The 19901-nt window shown below is 32.9% G+C and overlaps 1 protein-coding gene across 1 annotated transcript in view; it reads right to left on the bottom strand.

The window, feature by feature from the left end:
* Positions 1-19901, bottom strand: part of LOC108764444 (uncharacterized) — a 45014-nt gene that overhangs the window by 4865 nt on the left and 20248 nt on the right. Inside the window, exon 3 of the mRNA XM_018512708.1 lies at positions 8146-8506. Within this exon, the coding sequence (XP_018368210.1) occupies positions 8146-8506 (361 nt within the window). The remainder of the gene's footprint in view (positions 1-8145; positions 8507-19901) is intronic.

The following is a 19901-nucleotide window of genomic DNA, read 5'->3' as shown; positions in this document are numbered from 1 at the left end:
AAAGGGAAAAAAGAAGAGGAAGCAAACTATAATGAGTCGGAGACTTTGGTTCATAATTTATATTTGCATTCTTTCCAAAAGACCCTTTCTTTTTGATCGACCATAGAATGTCTCATAAAAATATGATTTATAGCTATACCGCCTCGCAATATCCTTAGCTGCGTAATCTACGTTACTTATATTCCAATGATTCACATATATCTACGCTGTTCCCATTCAATGATTTCTGCACCCAGGTAATTCGACAATCTCAGTGAGGGATTAACTTGAAGCTTATTGATCAGACAGTTTAAAAGATACATGATACAACGAGAAAAGACTTTTGATCCATCAATAACAGACTTTAGAATCGACAGAAATGAAATTTGAAAATCATTCCGCGTTCATTGATTAACGTCACTAACTACGATTAATCATACTGATCAAATAATCTGTATAATAAGATAATTTTTATTACATTTGTGTTTAATATATAATTAATAAATAATTAATAAAAGATTAAAAATTATAAAAGTAACAAACATATTTCGTATAAAAATTTCCAAGCTGTATACGACTTTAACGCTAAGCTAGTAGTGAAAATATACAAACACAATAGACTAGATATAGTTACTATAATAAGATCGTTCATTTTGATCGAATGCTTTATAATTTTATAAAAACGGCTAGCTGAATGGCTTATTAAGCTCTTTCTTAAATTCGCGAAGAAAAACCAGTCTGCGCACGTACCCACCGATATAGTCGAGAAGAAAAGCTTTCGTCGATAAAGGGTCTTTTCCGGCGGATGATTTAAGCAGATCCCAAGACGAACAGTGACTGCTCGAGAAGTCGTAAACGTGGTCTAAGGAGAAGACACATCCTGGCACATAACTAAAATGGAAACGGTCGCGGCGGTTACGGATGAGGGGTGGGTGGAAGTTTATCATCTGCTAGTAAGTGTGCTTCGCGGATTCTCGTACCTCCACCCGTGCGCTACCACCCTTGATCAGGGTTTAGGTGGGCAGGAGGGAAAGACAGACCGTAAAATCACTGTGGAAACTTGAAATACCTATTCACTCTAACCTCAACTCATTCCATTCCAAATATTAATGAATAAGCGATTGTTTTATCACACTTTTATTGAAAGTTTTCTTATATTTAATTAATATTTTTTAAACTATAGTTTTTCGTTTTCTTTTAATGTTAATTACATCTGCCCTAATAAAACTTTTGCAGACGATATAAATTTTATTAAATTCACATATATTATTATATTTAAATAAATTAATTCGTCATTTAGGAAAAAAATAATTTGCATCATAGAACGATGTGCTAATTTGTTAAATTACATCGTTATCATACAACGCATAAAAAATTGCGTTAACCGTTTCAAAATAAAGACATTCCCATGCTTATAGGATTTGATAATTTCGCTAGAGGAACTGAATGGCTCATTCATTCGCAAATACACGAACTATCCTGTCAGTGTTGCGTAAAGAATTTTTATCGATCGCGATCTCTGATCGCGGTAAGAGGCGCGGCCACCTTCATTAACGAGACGCGTATCCCGGGTGGACCCCGGTGGCTTCGCTCACCAGAGTTAGGTGGGCAAGTACGTCGTATTTCATAGAAGCCTGGCTGTATTTTCGCGCGTATGACTTTAACTGTCGATGTGGACTTCGCTTGTATTTCTTCTCAAGTTTTACTGGCGCTAGGTCGACCGCTCCGAGCCGTAAACGTCAGTCTCCGCTAAAGTCCCGCATGCCGTGTTGCCAGGGTTCCTTCCTCAACCTTCCCGCTTAGCCGTCGCCTTCTTCTTCTTCTTCTTCTTCTTCTTCTTCTTCTTCTTTTCATTTTCTCTAACTCCTTTCGCTTTGCCTTTGCCTTCGAGCAGTCGAGGTCTTCGGTGAGCATTATGTGAACTTATCCGACGATTCCTTAGCCGTTGGCATGACCGCTGAAGGACGTCACTCTTGACAAGTACACCGACCAGAAAGCTTACGAAAGGGACCTACCTACATGGGAAGGCAACGCCTGTTCCCTTTGTATACTTCAAGAAATAAAGTTTTGTTGCAGATTACACGACGCGAATTATGTCAGTCACATTTTGTCTTTTGTCTGTTCTGACGTCACGCTAAACTTGGTATATCGACCGGAATCGATCAGCTCTAGGACAGCTTGTGAACAGCATATCGACATTGGCTAGTTTTTTCTCTGAAAGAAAAGGAAAGTTTTACGTGTAACTGGTCATTAGCTACGATATGTTTGTGAGAACGTATACGTTTGTGTCGTCCAAAGGTTCATCTAGGCTGCGTAAGTTATGCGCGTTTGACGACCACTGTAGTTTTTGAAATAGATGATCCGTTTTCGCGAAGATGAGTGACACGACCGGACGAGGAGGTTTTAAGGTCGACCGGAAGACGCCGGTGCCCGTATCGTCTCAGGGTTTCATTAAGGATGCAATATGGCGGACTTTTTGTTCAGCAAGCGAAGGGAACAGAATGTGCGCGAGCGCACAGCCGGTCGCTTTTAAAAAAGTTACGACGAGGTTTATGGAGGTTTAATTGTAGCCCGCGACTGTGGTTAGAAAGTAGTAAAACTCCTTTTGCCAGCGATGCCGGGTCTGTTACACTACTTAACGCTCCCCGGTTCTTGGTTACGTATGAGAAAGACGATGATGAGAAAGAGAAGCGGCCGCGGCGTTCGTATCGGATCACTTCGGCGCTACTAATTATTGCTTTGTCTCGGGAATTGCGGCTCTGTCCTCAGAAAATAAGGCTTGATGGGAAAGTCATCTCATCAAGGTCAAAGATATTTGTCTCATAAATTTGATCGTTGGCTAATCGCTATCAATAATTTCAGCGCACCATGGTGTCAGATGCGCTTATTAATGAGACGACTGCGTGCCAATATGTAACAGCAATTATGACTGGAATATATTACAGCAGGTGCGATGTCGAAACATATGATGAACTACAGTCAACAAGTGTAATTTCGCAAAAAAATTCATATGTAGGTAAGAAACTGTAATATTTTACTTTTTAAAAGAGACATTTTTCAAAGGCAATCATAAATTTACTTATTTTTTAATAAAATAATATCTATATATAAATAATTTATCAATCACTGATTAACAAATCTTAACAATATAGGATTTTATCAATAAGCTTTCATGGAAATTTCGTGATAAGTAAAAAAAATAACAAATGGCAAAGAAAATATTCATCGTAGCAAATCCTATTGTAAGAATTATAATATTTTTTTAAAATTTTATATACTATACATGTGGTATATATATTTATTTTAGGTAAGATAACCGTACTTTATATGTACCTAGTTAGACTTCGTCATTTTTCTAAATTTTGTGCTGAGTTTTAATTTTGAAAATTAAAAATTAACGGTTACATTCGAAAGAAGGAACATTTCTGAATGTTAATAAAAAATATAAGATAAGATTTTAAAAAAGTAGCATTCCACGTGTGTGTACTAGGTGTATATACCCAATATGATCTAAGTATAAATATGTTTCTCTTTTTCGTAAAAAAAATGTTAGAAAAATAAAAACTAAAGGGTTTCTTCTATTTAGTGACATAAGTTGATACAAATGTTGTTTTATCTTTTTTTGCATTCTACAAGTATTATTAATAAAGATAGAACGATATTTGTGTCGACTTATGTCATTAAATGGAAAGCACCCAAAGTAATCCAATATCTATAAGACTATAAACTCATTAACATGTTGATATGTTAATTGATATATAAAAATATATAAAAAATATTTTTTCAAACAATAGACTTATTTACTTATTTATTTATTTACTTATCTATTTATTTTCATGATGTTTAGCAAGTAAATCAGAATTCATAAGCTGAAATAGCAAAAAATAAACACAAAATATCTGGAAAAAAAAAACGATATTTTAAAGAAATCTATGAAACATCACTATATGATTTGAGTAAAAGTTATATAAAAATAAAGAAATAAAAAATTTAATGAGAGCAACGATGTGACTATGTAAGTCATCAGAAACACGCAATACGATTAATTAGCCTAGGGTTTGGCAAAGGGTTAACCAAAGCAATTAATTGAAAGTAATATTGTGATTTATCCTGCAATTATAATTAATAACTTACTAAAAATAGATCTGTGAGAATTTTAGTTAGATCATTGACATTCCGCTATTTCGATTTCACTCTAACATCTGTCACATAAACTTTGGTAGTTTACTGCACCCGGAGCAAAATAAGCAGAAGAGTGCGCCTCACTTACGGCTTTGCGGCAATGGGAAACGTAGAAGGGCCTTTAAGGAGAATAAGAAAGCAGCGACGATGATGACAAGGTAGAAGGAGAAGCATCGTAAAAAAAAAAATATCCACCGAGCTGTAAAGAGAACCGCGTTTACGACCGTCGTTAAGACCACTCTGAGCAACCTGTCTGATTACATTGATGCTGCTTACTGCAAAAGCGGGACTAATTCTTTCAACGATTCGCCGAACGCTTGCTGCAATTATTAGAGGTGATCACGAATCCTCGCTTTGTCGTATATGTGACATTAAATCTGCGACGATCGATTTTTTTGCGCCGACGAATCGAGAAACGAGTATTAACGTATGTAATTGCTCTAATGAGTCTGCCGCACGCAAAGGTTACCGAGAATACTTCGCCGAATCGATTCACGCTACAATCTAAAACAAAAACATCAAGAGAAATCGTGTATCACACGAATATATTGCGTGATTATATTTGCTCATATACAAGAAGAAACATTGAAATACGACATTAATCTATTGCGCTAAAATTTGTGTTGCGAAAATTTTTTTTAAATATATAGCGATAACAATCAATAGAAAATCAATAGAAGTCCGGGTCTCTCGCACTGCTTATCGCATAAAAAAAAGAGAAATATGTGTGTGTGTGTGTGCGCGTGCGTGCGTGCGTGCGTGCGTGTGCGTGCGTGCGTGCACGCGCGCATTTACATTATACAAAGAATGCGCGATTGACCATCGGATTCCACCATTCGGGCCAGTGCAGAGTCAGTGCGGAGAGCGAACGATTATGAAGAAACCGACTCATTTTCAACAGCCCTAATCACGAGCTGGAAGCAATCAGTATCCGAGATAGCCGACAAACCTTGCCGACATTTTAATTACCGCTTCAATTTTCATATCGCGGGTATCGCCGTGTGCTGTTTAGCGAGCCGTACATTTTTAGGTTCTTTTACGATCATCATTACGCCGTAATGTTGATGCCCCCTTCACTCTAACGACGGATCTCATGGCATGTATCCGATAAATCTGGATTTTCCCCTCCTCTCTCTGTTCTATATACATATACACTCTATCGTATCACTATTAAATAATTCATATGATAACAGCAACCGGTTATTGCGCCGCAAAAATTTTTCAGTTTTAGACACGAAATGATACATCAATGATTTTTATCATGAATGTTTAAATATAACTGCTACCAGAAGATTGAGATGTTCGTATACATGAATAGCACGATGAAACATGCGTCATGACAAAAACGAAGATGCTGCGGTTTGAGGAAATATACCTGCACAAATATAACTACATATTATATTACGAAGAAGTATCTTCATTTTTTCTCAATTTAGACATATATGGACATCTACATGTAGTATCATACACAGAAAAATACATACGCAAGTAATAATTACTTGTTTCAAATATTTCAAAAATTCATATATCTGCAAATCTATCATAAATAAATTTATCAAAAGCATCGAAATATATTTTGAATCTTAATAAGTTTAATTCACTTTTTAATCACAAGTTTACTTCAATCTGATTATTAAATTAAGACAAATTCGATTTGCTTGTTATATAAAGTTTATTCGATCAATTGTATAATATTCTTCACAAGAAAATAAACTCTTGTTTTGAGTACATTATAATGATTTTCTAAAATTTGTACTAATTATTATCAAGAAAATATTTAAGATAATCGTAATTTAAAAAGAAGAAACTAAATTGACTCATCATTTTTCTTAGAAATAGAATGATATTTTTTTGTGTATAAGAATTATCGATATTGGTTGTTTAAATATATCTAAAACAAATAGAAGTTATTCGCATATTAAAGTACCTAGCCGGAAGTGACTAGAGTATTCGAGAAACCATTGTAAACATGAATAAATACTAATCCCTACTAACATTAATCTAAACAGAAGAATGTCAATATTAACTCTTACCGTACCATCTACAATTTGGTGCCTCATCCATACCATCAAGGGTCACTAGAATCTCTTCGTTTTTTTCACACACACAACTCTTCAAAATAATTTTAAAAATCTCTAAAAATTTTCACCAACATATTTTTAACTTTCTAGAATAAATATTGATTCTTTATTTTGGAAAATAATAAAATGTAGTATAATTTATAATTACCGAAAGACTTAAAAAAACTTGCACGAACAGGAATCGCTCGGTCACTAGTTACCCATATTGGTACTGTAAGGGTTAAGATTTTAATGACATTATCTTATATATGACAATATTTTATGATTCGTTTTCAACTTTATAATGGTCGCCATCTCATTCCCTTGTATTTCCATGCTATACCGTGTGTTATTTCGTGACCGTATTAGCACGCCACTTTCTTTGTCAACTCTTTGTAAGGTTAAAAGAAGAAAAGGATACATCCTGTTGTGACGTATCTTATTGTTAGTTCGAAGAACGCCTTTTAATTAAATTTATTCTTCTTTCCTTTTATATCATTGTATATATATTTTTTACAGATGAATCGAACACTGCTAATGTGAGAAAATCGTGTACAACTGAGAATTTTTAACTCTTTTTTAAATAAAATGTCACTATTGTTTATAAATAACACAAGATTGTTCCTTTTCAGCGAATTTGATAAGAAAGTAATACAAAATTTTAAAGTAAATATATCATTTTTAATGTACGCGGAAACTCACGATTTTCCAATTTGAAATTCGTTTCTTGGATGTATAAATTTTGTGATTAATCATTTAATAAATATACGTACACACACATGCATTCATTCGAAGTTTATCTAAATATGCAAACTACGTGAAATACGAGAGTTCCTAGAATGTATCAGCAATTAATCAAGACTTGCCGCAATCTCCTTGAGGCGCCAGCAAATATACGAGAACGAATTAAATGTAAATACCGTAGACAGCTTATCTTTAAGGCAACACGCGTAATCCCAGATAGCCAACTGGAGTCGGATTTGGGTTCTGCTTTCTCACATATAGCAAAAGTTGTTTTCTTCAAATTGCCCAGTAAGGACGATAACCGAGTATCATCATGGACAAGAATGGGATGGAGAAAACTGGCCAACACTCGTAAATTCGATTCTTTATAGTGCCACCGTTTAAGCTGCAGCTGGGAAGGAGGAACAATCGACACATCGGTGACTTTGAGTTCCCGCACGCTTTATGCATTTCTTGAGCGGTTGCTTTGAAGATATTCGCAAAATTGATACTAATAAAGATTTCTTTGAAAAAAATGTAATATAAAAGTCACTATATAATTTGCCGTTTATTCCAAAGATGTAAGTTAATAGAATTTGGCGGCCTCAATGCCTCTCATAATCTTTCAAAATCAGTTGCTAATGATACTGATTACGATTCTTAACAGATCAATAAATTTGATCTTTGACAGTATTATGCAACGATTATATTAGCACGACGAATAAAAAATGATTGCTTTTGATAATTACAGATGCTAAAAGTCAGGAATTTAAATAAAAAATGTCATGTGATAAAGAAAGAAAGAGGTGGAGCAACGGACAGATGAGCAGCCCTTTGCTGACCTAATACCGCAGTCTGCTTAACTCTCGGAAAGAAGGAAATTTTATAGCTTAGAATCTGTTTTATATGCGCCGGATTTGCGATTACGACTCTCTCTCGATATCTCTTGCGATCCAAACAAAGGAAGAGCACCAAGAATAATGGAGACTGCGATTTATGTTCTAAACCGAATACTACTCTTTTTCCACACACTTAACGTTTATAGCAAATTCAATTTCATCAGACGCCTTGCATACCAATGACAAATAATAAGAGGATTTCTCAGTATCCAAATATTCAATATTTAAATCAATATAACTGATTATGTCTGTATAATAAATTTTTATCAAAAGTCCGAAAAATAAGATAAAAATAGACTTACCAACAACATGTAGAAGATTTAGTAGAAAGGTCAGTAGGAGAATCAGGAAGAGGTTCGATAGGAGAATCAGTAGAAGACCCAGCAGGAGAATCAATAAAAGGATCAAAAGATTTAACAGATGGTTCAGAAAGAGAATTAAGTGTTTCAAGAGACGTATTTTTTGTTGTCATTGATAAGAAATTAGAGGACCAAACTGGAAAATTTTGGGATGGACACTCCAAATTCATAAGTGGATACTGTGATTTTATTCCATCAAGCTGTTCCTCGTATGGTGTGTGCAAGATCTGTGTTGGCGGGACATAACAACATGTCGTCGTCCGCTGGAATGTCATGAATGACATTGGTTCTTCTTCACGAATGACTGAAAAAGAAGAAAAAAAGAATAATTTTATTCACTGTTGCATTAGTAATTTTATTTTTTACTATAACGATAAAGATAATTAAAATAAATGCAAACAGCGTATCCTAAATAGTAATTACTTCGCAACATAAATTTTCAAGAAATAACTACAATTGACCTAATTTAGAAAGATTTAATTTACAAAAAGACCTTTTTAAATTTGTAACTATTCGTTCCTTATCAGTTATTTAATTAGTACAATACCAATACAATACCTATAGAGAAAAGTCGCTGACATAGGTTTTCTAACACCTATATTTGTGGTTATAAGGTGACACCCCCTTATTTTTCGGAAACTAACTATTGCACTTTATTAATATTAATAAAATCATGATCTGTTTAACTAATTAAAGAAGTACAAATTCATAATTCGTAGGTTTGTGGCTTGTTTCTATATATCTATATCAAATCAGCTAAAAACGAATTCTACAAATGCGAAAATAAAATTCTTACGATTTTCTTTTGCAAATTGTGAGGTTTAAATAATAGTGACTATATTATTGATAATATTACGTCATTTTAAATACTTGTAGTTTCCGAAATAAGTTTTATTTATATTATTTTTTCTCTTAGTCTTTTCATAATACGATTTTTAATTTAAAATTGGGGTGCAGCGTAAACTCCGACACATCTGTCCGTAAAACAGACCATGAGCTAACTTAATCTTTATAATGTTGGTTTATAGTGTCAAATAAGTTTATTGGAGCTGAAGGCAATCGTGCATATATGGAACAACTCTAGGAAAACTATCGCGTTACATATTTGCATCTTGCAGAACAGCATAAAGTAAATATGCATATAATTCAATAAAAATGTTTTTTATAACGAAGTAAAATGATTCTGAAAAATCTTATATACATTCACTTATAGGTACTTTATACAGATAATTCCTGTAAAAGAAAAAGAATAGGAATACGTAGCATTACTGCCTACTGTGTCAGTTTTAAGCCCATTTTGTCAGAAGCTCATTTTTGCATAATTTACGAAAAACTTAATTATTGCAAAATTGTTAACAGTATTATAAAAATTGCTTATACTATCTGATAGAAGACACTTTTTACTTTGTATTTATGTTTTTAAAGTTATATTTTTACCTTTTGTTTAAGAAATATTGTCTAAAAACAAAGTGATATGTCGGTATCGGTGACCTTCCCCTATGTCATCTCACAAAAGTGTCATAAGGTAGAAGTTTACTTTTTACTTGTGTCAGTATTTTCCGACTATTTTATTATTTCGTAATGTAAATATACAACGAAATATCTCGTTAATTGTTTACAATAGATTAATTGCTGGGTTTAGTTAGATTTGAAAAGCAATTCTACAATTTTAAGATCTTGATTACTGTATTCAATAAGTAATCACCTAAAGATATTATCGGTAATGTAAGATTTTGAATCAATCCAATGGGCGTACGCAGGATTTCAGCCAGGAAGAGGAGAGAGGGCAAAAATTTATCTCTTCACATAAAACTTATTAAAATATACTTATGTTGTGAAGCTAGTCTTCGAAGATTTCAGCGAATTTCAGCTTTTTTCTTCCAGCTTCTTTCTTTTCGCAAGCATAGTTTATTAGCATACATAGCTAGTACATTGAGGCGATTTTCCAATATTGTTAACTACGATCAGGTTTTCATTCTTCGCAATCTACTAAAAGACCTTTCAATGATGCTCGTTGTGCACGGTTGGGCTAAGGAAATATGCAAGATATGTTGCTGGGAAGAAAGTTTAAGCTTCTTTTAACACCTCTGCTAACCCTAATTCTTTAAGTTCCTCTTTCTTAATTCGTTTTTTATCCCTCGAAAGAATATATTACAGTTCATTGTGAAAATTATTCAAATTATAATAGTCAGAAAAAACTGTGCTTTTTTAAAAATATTTTAATGTCATATCCAACATAACAAAAGAATGTAATGCTAACAATGATAAAGTAAATTCTCGTAAAAAAATCGCTACTTTAATGAAGATATTAAAGAATCTAGAAATTATATATCAGTAACCTTTTCTTAGTTCTTTAATAGATCTAAATGTATAAGCCAATCATATTAAATAATTTTACAACAGTTATGTGCAAAACTGCTTTATATGATAAACGCAGTCATTGATTTTCATAATTTAATTATTTCTTCTTGATAAAATTTGGGGGGGGGGGTGCATACTTGCTTCTCCTCCTGCGTACGCCCATGATCCAATACACGCTTCATAGAATTTAGTTTTCAGTTTAAAATGAACCAAATTTTTAAACCGTTTTGCACAGTGTATGAACTTCTCCAATCATTAAGAGAGAGAAACCATCTATTGCATAGCTTCGCTCGACTATTGCCTTTTGTGTTTTCATTGCTTAATTGATAGAATATAAGTTTAATTGTCATCATTTCCGCTGGAAATAATAAATACATTCATTCCAGCCCCTTTTTTTCTTTTTCAAACTTTCCTTTGTGACATAATGTTAAAAGCATCATAAGTGACCTAAATTAGTTGCTCTTAACTGTCGGGATAGACTTCTAGTTCCTATTAAACTAAATCAAACTTATAAAGCTATTGAAACGATATCGCGTACTTCATTTTAAAAGTCCTCACTTCGCGTATTCACGTGAATTCGAAAGATGATTTATATTTATCTATTATATACTGCAAGGACGATATCAATTGAGACATTTCAAAGCTAATCTAACGATGTTTACTATTTCGAAATTAATTCAAAAAAGGTCAAGGCTAAAGAAAAGGATGATTTAGGTTTATAGACTTTCAAAGAAAAATATCGTAAATCTAGAACATGATATGTTTTTATCCCTTAATTTGAGACATAAATTTTGTATGATTTAGACGTAAATTACACGTCTAGTTACTTAATTGCGGCAGGCTCTTGCTCCGCGTGCATACTGATTACGAGGGTACTTGAAAATTACGGTGAATTATGCGTAAGATTACAGGATTTATTATACACTGAAGATTATGGAACAATTTCAATTCACAAAGCAAGTATGCTCTCTTAAATCCAAGAATTCTCTATTTAATTTATTGCAAATGATATTGTTTGATTGCGGGGATGTATTCTTGCTGATCTTTTTAGACAGATTTACAATCTATCACATGTCATAATTTTAGATAATACCTGCATACTTATTTTATATTTTATATTAGCTCCTCTTCACAATAGGTTCAATGCTTTTGATGTTAAAAGCAGCAGTAAGTTTTATGGTATATCAGTGATTTCGTCTATTATTAATGCTCTTGAAGCAAATAATCGCAGTTAAAATTTACACCATCGTAAACTTCGGATCGAGAAATTACTTTACACAATTTCAATTGCACAATCTGTTCGTTTAATGCGTCAGATATAAATACAATATGTACTTATGAAATTTGTGATCGTTTTTTGATCATCATTTTAGAAATCCATATGTGTAACTTTTGCACGTATATGAAAAAAACACAGTAATGAACATAATTTTAAGCAATATTTAAAAAATTGATATTTCCTGAACCAAATAGAACAAAATAATGAAGCACAAATACAGTCTTCACAATTCTTAATTTCATCTTCGTTTTTAACAAAACAGGATATTAAAATATGTATGACATATGTATATACATATACATGTCACATATATTTTAACATATATATATATATATATATATATATATGTATAACACATTTATTTTGTTCAGTTCCGATTTAGATCTATCGACGATTATGCGTGACGATCATGCTTGGGGCAACAATTTTCTTAGCAGTAACGTCTTGGTGTTTTGCATCAAATGCACGTCCGAAACATTATCGGCCAGTCCAATATTTATGCCGTATACCCCGGGCAAGCGGTGCGGTTATCAACAAACTGCAACTTGCGCCCGCGCAGAAAGCGTATTCTCAAGATTTATTACGGGTCTCCGTTCTCTACGTACCTTCACTCCCATCAAGGACTGCGTCGGCCGCAAGTAAGAAACTTTCCAAGACACGTCTGCGCAGATATCATCCGTGCAGTTATCAACACGCATGCACAAATGATAACTCAATATCGGGCGATGTACATTATAAAAGGTTTATTTATTACGGAGACACGAGGAATAAAAACTGGACGCAAAATCTTGATAATAGCAAAAAAAAGATGTTTATCAAAAAACGTAATATCAATTTATTAATTATTAAAAATGTTTTTTTATAATTGTTTCTTCTTTTTTGCATTGAAAAGTACAAACCTTCTTGCTTTCTAGCCACAATCATTTAGATACTCAGGCCGTGTTCCAATATGCACTACCAGTACTGAAAATCTATAGTTCACGTACGTTACGTATACAGTAGATTTTCAATACTAGCGGTGTATATCGGAACACGCCTTCAGTAATAAACATTTTTGTAATAAGGAGATAGAGAGAGATAAGAGAGAAAAATAAAATAATTTATATTATTTACCATAGTTCCCAGTAGAGAGAGCTTAGAATGTCTATATATAAATACTCACCAATAAAAAATATAAACCATTATATCGATGCAGTTGCCCATACTTTTGCAAGTATTGTTTTAAAAATGGCAAGTATAGGAATTGAGTAATACTTAATCGGGTATACTTATATAAGATTGCATTCGCAATAGATTTATAAAAAGTTTCTTGCGAAAATAACCGTTTGATATTGTCAATTACAGATATTAACGCTTTCTTTGATATGTGGGAATTGTGAGACTAGAGAAGGCGCAGTTGGTGACCTTTCGGACACGACGCTACTCGATATAAGAATGATTTATTCCAGATGCAATCAGGAAGATGAATCCAAGCAACATAGAGAGTACTCGTAAGCCAACCGTAAAAATATTGCTTGCCTCGTAAATTACATCCAACAGCATAGCCTTGCGTACATGCTCGTTTCGCCCGATCCTTTCGCCGTGAGAGATGTCCGCAATCACATGTTTTTTTAACGCTACATTCTCGCTTGAACGAAATCACGTTCGAGATTTTTACATTTTTACGAAGTTTATAATACTATTTTCTATAGAGTAAATAAGAGTGCATCGACTATTAAGCCCAAGCCTGCTGTGTAATAATGATAGTAAAAAAGCAATTTAGAACAAAAGATAATTGCGCTTGTCTATTGATGGTATCACAATAGCACGAGTAAAACACCTAATGCAAAGTTAACGTTATATATATAATATATAGAAGGTAACTTTAACCGATAGATATTAAGGGTAACAGAATATTAACGGATCAAACGTGCTCAGAAATAGGATTCGCAGCTGCGTGTTCGCTGACTTACTTAATCGTCATAACTTCCGGTTGCCTTAGAATTACGTGACGTCACCTACATTCGTCGCGGGTCACAATGATGCCAAATATAAAGCTCGGAAAACTGGAAGTGCAATTTACTCTTCATTTTTATTGCTTATCGGCGTTGTTGGGTATTAAAATTGGGTCTGTGCTTCAAGTAGGTATAAAAATGTAGATCAACCACAGCGGTTCAAACAAAAGTAAAGTATCATACTTAAATCGGAGCGCGTGAGAATAACGTGTATGAAATAAAATTTATTTACACGTTACATATCTTAAAATGATATTTTTATCTCTTTCTTTTTCAAACTCATTTTTCAATGTCCTCGATTCATGGAGCAAACAAACTAATAAAAAACCTTATATTCTTCAACATTGCTTTTACAAATAAACGATTTCTGTATATACCGACTTTCTATATGTATATCAATCTGTTTACTTGCCGTTTTTTACTGTAATATCTCCAATGATATATCATTTTTAACGTTCTTTTTTTATTTTTTAACTCTGTAATTTATCAACAACGAAACTATGCGTATGTCAGCTTACGGAGCATATATGGATTTTTCTTGCATTGAGATTACCGGTTTTCTCGATGGCGATATTACAGTATTATCCTTCTCTTGGTGAAGCCATCTGTTGCATACACTGAGTTTGTGTATGTGTGCAAAACTATACATGAGTAATTCATTAAAATACATACATAAATTGTAAAGAGAATATACCGTCCAGACATACTAAAATAATTATAGAACTCTCACAAATTGTACTGTTCCGGCCGCTAGCTTACTTCATATTAATTGCTACAGAACAACTAGGATTAATTAGTAACAAATTATAGATCCTTAAGAGAAATGTAGCAATGAATACGTAAAGACTCTCACATATATAAATTTTTCAAATCAATTTACGATAATAAAGTAAAAAATATAGGGAATAATTTTCACATTATTTAATATACATAAAATTAACATACTTTTCTGCTAGATATTAAAGTGCTGCTTATAAAATCAAAAAGATATGTTCCGCGTATTGAAAATTATGAGTCCCAAATATAAAAAGAGATATTAAATTAAAAGAGTATTCAGAAAAGGACTCAAGAGGACTCCGTATTAATTTTGTGAAAAATTAAGTCCCAGTGAAATGTTAGTTAGTTTCCACGTATAAATGGTGAACAAAAGATATTATAGTTTTTGAACTGTAATATAAAACATTTTTTATCACATTATAAGCTACATTATATGTAAAAACTAACTCATTTCGTCGAAATCTAATTTTTAATATAATTGTCGTGCGATCCTTTATTATTATAAAAATCATCATATATAAACACTGAAAAAAGTGTTTAAAAAATTGAGACAAGAAAAAAACATTTTAATATCTTAAAATTAAACACTTTTTTTTCAGTGAATACAAATCAATTCTTATATCATTTTTTTTTCAATATAGTAAGTCAAACAGATATTGCTAATCATTTAACATATTATATGTAAAATATTTTCTAGATCGAAGAAGAGCATACAAAAAAAGATATTAAGACGCGAAGAAATAAATAAGCAGGAAGGAGTAAACGAGGAGGGGTCAGCATTCTGAGCGGCATCTACAACCCCCTTATATGTGTTGAAAGTAAACGACCAAGCGTGATGCAAAAGTTGTAATATTACTCGAAAGTCTTTCAAAGTTGAGGCAGTTCGAACGGTCGGTTTTACGACGGAGCACTGACGTCGCACAATACTGGTCCTAGTGGTTTTACATATCGTAAAGTGCGTGCACGCGCGAGCTAAGGAGCGCATATAAATCGGCTTGCCTGCTGTTATGTCGTGCAAAGGGCCGTTTACCATTTTATGCTCTCGGAACCTTTAAGTCCACAATTCCGGTCCCCCTCTCTTCTTTTTTCCTCTTGACCACCCGAGTTCCGATTTTAGGTTCTTTTTCAGAAAAACATCAGAGAATAAAAGTCAAAAAGTTATATAATTAAAATGCATATTCTTGTAAGAATTTATGAAAGAATTGATTGGTGACAAAAATATTTTACAATATAAGAAAATAAAAAATATTTTTTATCAAAACGTATTTTTCATTAAAACGCAAAGTTTCTAGATGAGAAATAAACGACGTGTAAATCTCGCGTTAAGGGGCTGTTAATTTGAATAAGTTGACCATGAAGCGCACTGTTATTAAATGTCTAGAGATCGTATTTGAATTTAAAAACTAATTAAATTGAAAGCAGTAAGTATGTGAATGTATGTGTGCGTTTAATGAGGGCATGTAGCTCATTTTCACGCTAAGAAAAACTGAATTGCATTAATTGCGAACTGTATGAGTCCGTGCTTGATATTGATAAATTATTTATCACGATGTGTATGATAATGTCCATGTAACGTACGCAAATTACGCATATTAGACACACGCTTGTTATAAAATGAACATTATCTATCTTTGAAGAAACACGATACTCGTACAATATATCAAAGCTCGGCTCTGAGTTTGTGAACGTAACTCTTCAAGGAGCATGAGATCATTATTTAATTCGCATTACTCGATGAACTCGTGAGATTCACGTTGCGTGCACATGCGTATTACGCAGCGTAACGAATTCGCGTCTTATATTAGTCTTATACAAGTATCGATACATATTTTATATAGGGTAATCCACGTAAAGTGTTACAAACTTTTATCTGAAGATATTTTTCATTTGACATATTTTCAGAGATAATATGTAACACTTTATATGAGCCACACTATAAAATCATATAAATATTGCATATATTATACATATGTATATACATTTAAAATATAAATTTAACAAAATTTATATTTAAAATTTAATTACAACGAGATGTACACTCAAAAAAAAATGGCAGTGCGAATTTAATACCATGCAAATATTAATACTATGATGATGTTGATATAATCACCAAAGATTGAAATTTACACCATGTTAATGTTAATATTAATACCAACATGGTGAGAATCATATAAACATCATATAGATGTTAAATCCACACCAAGGATGTAAAAAATTCATTTTAATATTTTTTTTAGAGTGTATATTAACCTCGAAAATTACAATGATACCTCATTAAGTTTCATTTTGCAAATTAAAAAAACAAGAGCAAAACAAATTTTATATTTAATTGTTAACGAATACAATTGAAAGGAAACTTTGTACGGAAATACGTTACAGTTTCGAAAGCACTGTCTAAAAAGAGCTTTACACGTCATAGTATCGTTCTTGCATTTGTGTGTGCGTTGTATGTAAACGCGCGTTTCCCGATCAACAAAACTGACTTCAACTTGAAATAAAGTTCTGGATAATTTATCTCTTGGAAAAATTTGTTTTAAATGAAATTAAAATTTTCAAAAAAAGAATTAAGAGTTTACTTTAAAAAATTTGAGACAATTTAAAATGTGTAAAAAGTTAATCCAAAATAACCTAATAATGTATCTTTAAAGATCTTTAAAATATTTCAAGGCTGACTTTAATATAATCTTAGAACAAGGTTTTGTTATTTCTATTGCATTTGGAATTTTTAAAGTGTGCTCTCAAGTTTTAAAGGGGCTAAGTTCACATAAAGTTTACCCGCGAATACAATACACGATACCGCCACTAGAGGGACGCAACAATGCTACATTTTCTCATAAGTAAGATCCAGGATAGATAGAATAAGACACAGCATTATAAGATTTTTATTCATTCGCGTTATAACGAAATAATTTTTTGATGGCGAGTTTCCTTATAAATAATGCCCGATTTACATCGCACGCAGAACACAGATCGCAAGTGAAACGTAAACCAGATTATAATAAGTCGCAGATCGCAATACGTAGGACGCAAGACGCGAAAATTGAAGTTCATTCAACTTCCTGCGTCCTGCAACCTATTATAATTAAAATACGTCAAGTTAGTTTTTAGCCTTGCAATCTGCGACCCGCGTTCTTATGTAGATCGGGCTTAAAAGGGGTTTGCCTTAATTGAAATTTAAACAAATTCATGATTTTACAATTATATTATTATCTTTAAAAAAACTCAATTATTATTTCTTAAAGGAAAATTTCGAAATAATTCAAATATATTATTTTTATAATTTTTAAGGTTCTTTAATTCCTTTCAGTTATTTCTCAAGTAATTTTTAGAGTTACTTTAAACAAAAGTTGAAAATGCCCAAATTTACCTTTCATATTTTTTTAGATTTCCTCTAGTAAGTTTTAAGTTTTTTTTAAGGTACTTTAAAAAGAGTAAATTTTTTCCCAAGGGCGGTACGCGCGACATACATTAAGCAATCTTAAATTTTAGTAAATGCAGATTAAGTAAAAGTACGTTTCAAATTGAATTCCACTGAATGTGATCGAACGACTTTGCGCAATTCGTATGTACATAGCTCGCGTCGTCGAGCGAGCAGTCGCTTGCTTAGATAAGATAAGCGCGGTGCGCTTATGCCGCTCGAACGCTACATACATAGTAGTCGCTAATGTCAAGGAAAACCCAGTCACGCCTCGCGCATATCGCTTACCACTGCATCGCATATTGAGACGCATTCGTACGCTAGTGTTAGTGCACGTGTCATACCACCTCCTCCGTCGTGTTACAAGTGCAACGCAAACCAATACCTCATCCTGCCCCCGTCGTCGTGTCCCTCTTCCTGCTCCCTATCTTTCTCTGTGTTCAGCTTGCGGTTATGCAAGCTTACAGCATGCATTGCCAATTTTCTCGACCGGATTGCCTGTAGACTCTCGGCCTCATCTTCTCGCGCAGTCCCCCTTCCCACAACTATACTCTCATCGCGTCATTCTTTAATAAAAAGACAATCTTCCTTCTTGTGCTAGCATCGTATGTAAGTTACACATATTAACTCATATGTGCAGAGACTGCAACGACCTTTCCTCTTGTTTTACTTCCGTTTGGCTTCTCTTACATTCTTTTCATGCTACTCCTTCCTATACCCAGGACACGAATCTACCGTCTTTTTTCTCTTTTCTTTCGGGCCTCCCCAGGTTCCTCTTTTCTTTTTTTGCCGCCATGCACCTCTCAGATCTTTTTGCTGATTCGCGTGGCTTCTGTCTTTCCGTATAATTCTCGAAATCTTACTTGCACGCAGGCATGCAATACAGGGCCGTATGAATCCGCAACCGCTACTCATGTCACGTCAGCGTATCGACATAGAAATCAGCGGATTTCTTTTGTCATGCGGCTAATGCACTTATTTTATTGCGTGCCGCTCGGTGAAGATTTCACGCCACGTAAATACGTACACGGAAAGAATTTTCTATTAGAATTAATCCTGAAAATTACGTGGTAATCGTAGTATAACATGATATTTCGAAGAATTCTATATGGTTCTCTCTGATTTATTAATATTTCCACGATAAAAATTAAAAATATGTGTTGAATAAATTTTACTAAAAAATATGATAAAATTTTAGTAATTTTAAAATGCGCTTGTTTAGCGCCAAGATACTACCGTGTCTCCTGATAAGTTAAACAGTTTATAATTCTTTATTTTTTTGTAATAAAATATATGTAGATCCCAAGTGATAAATATATAAAATATTATATAAATTTTATATACAACATATTTTCGACTTGATATAATCACTCATAATAATTTTATCATGCAGTATGGTAATTGATTGGCTATTAATAGCGTTATATATTATTACAAAGACACTAAAATCGCTCTCCAGCGAACAGTACAAAATGTAATAATATAATAGCAACTGATCTGTAATGATCGTAAATTTCACGAATTGCGTTGTAAATATTTTGTCTTAAAAATTTAGAATTTGCTTGTTAATTTCTATTATGTTCATAAAATATGTTTTGTATATCTAAAAGTTTCTATAACATTACCGATAATATTTAATAAGTTACCAAATTGTTCTACATTATTATTAAATATGGTATTTTCAGCAAATTTTGCCGTAAAATATAATGAAAAATTCTTTTCATATACAAACTTACATGGGTATGTGAAGTTATAGCACCCCAACTATAGTACTCAGGAGTTCTGAATAGAGTTCCCGTTTCTTTTTGACGAGACAAAGAGTTCTATATAATTTATAACAAGAGTTCCGCTTAATAAGTATTTTAAAAAA

This window comes from Trachymyrmex cornetzi, unplaced genomic scaffold (genome assembly GCF_001594075.2).
Source record: "Trachymyrmex cornetzi isolate Tcor2-1 unplaced genomic scaffold, Tcor1.1 scaffold422, whole genome shotgun sequence".
In the NCBI taxonomy this organism is placed as follows: domain Eukaryota; kingdom Metazoa; phylum Arthropoda; class Insecta; order Hymenoptera; family Formicidae; genus Trachymyrmex; species Trachymyrmex cornetzi.
Note: the sequence above shows the minus strand (reverse complement) of the source record. Positions and strands in the feature narration are given on the sequence as shown.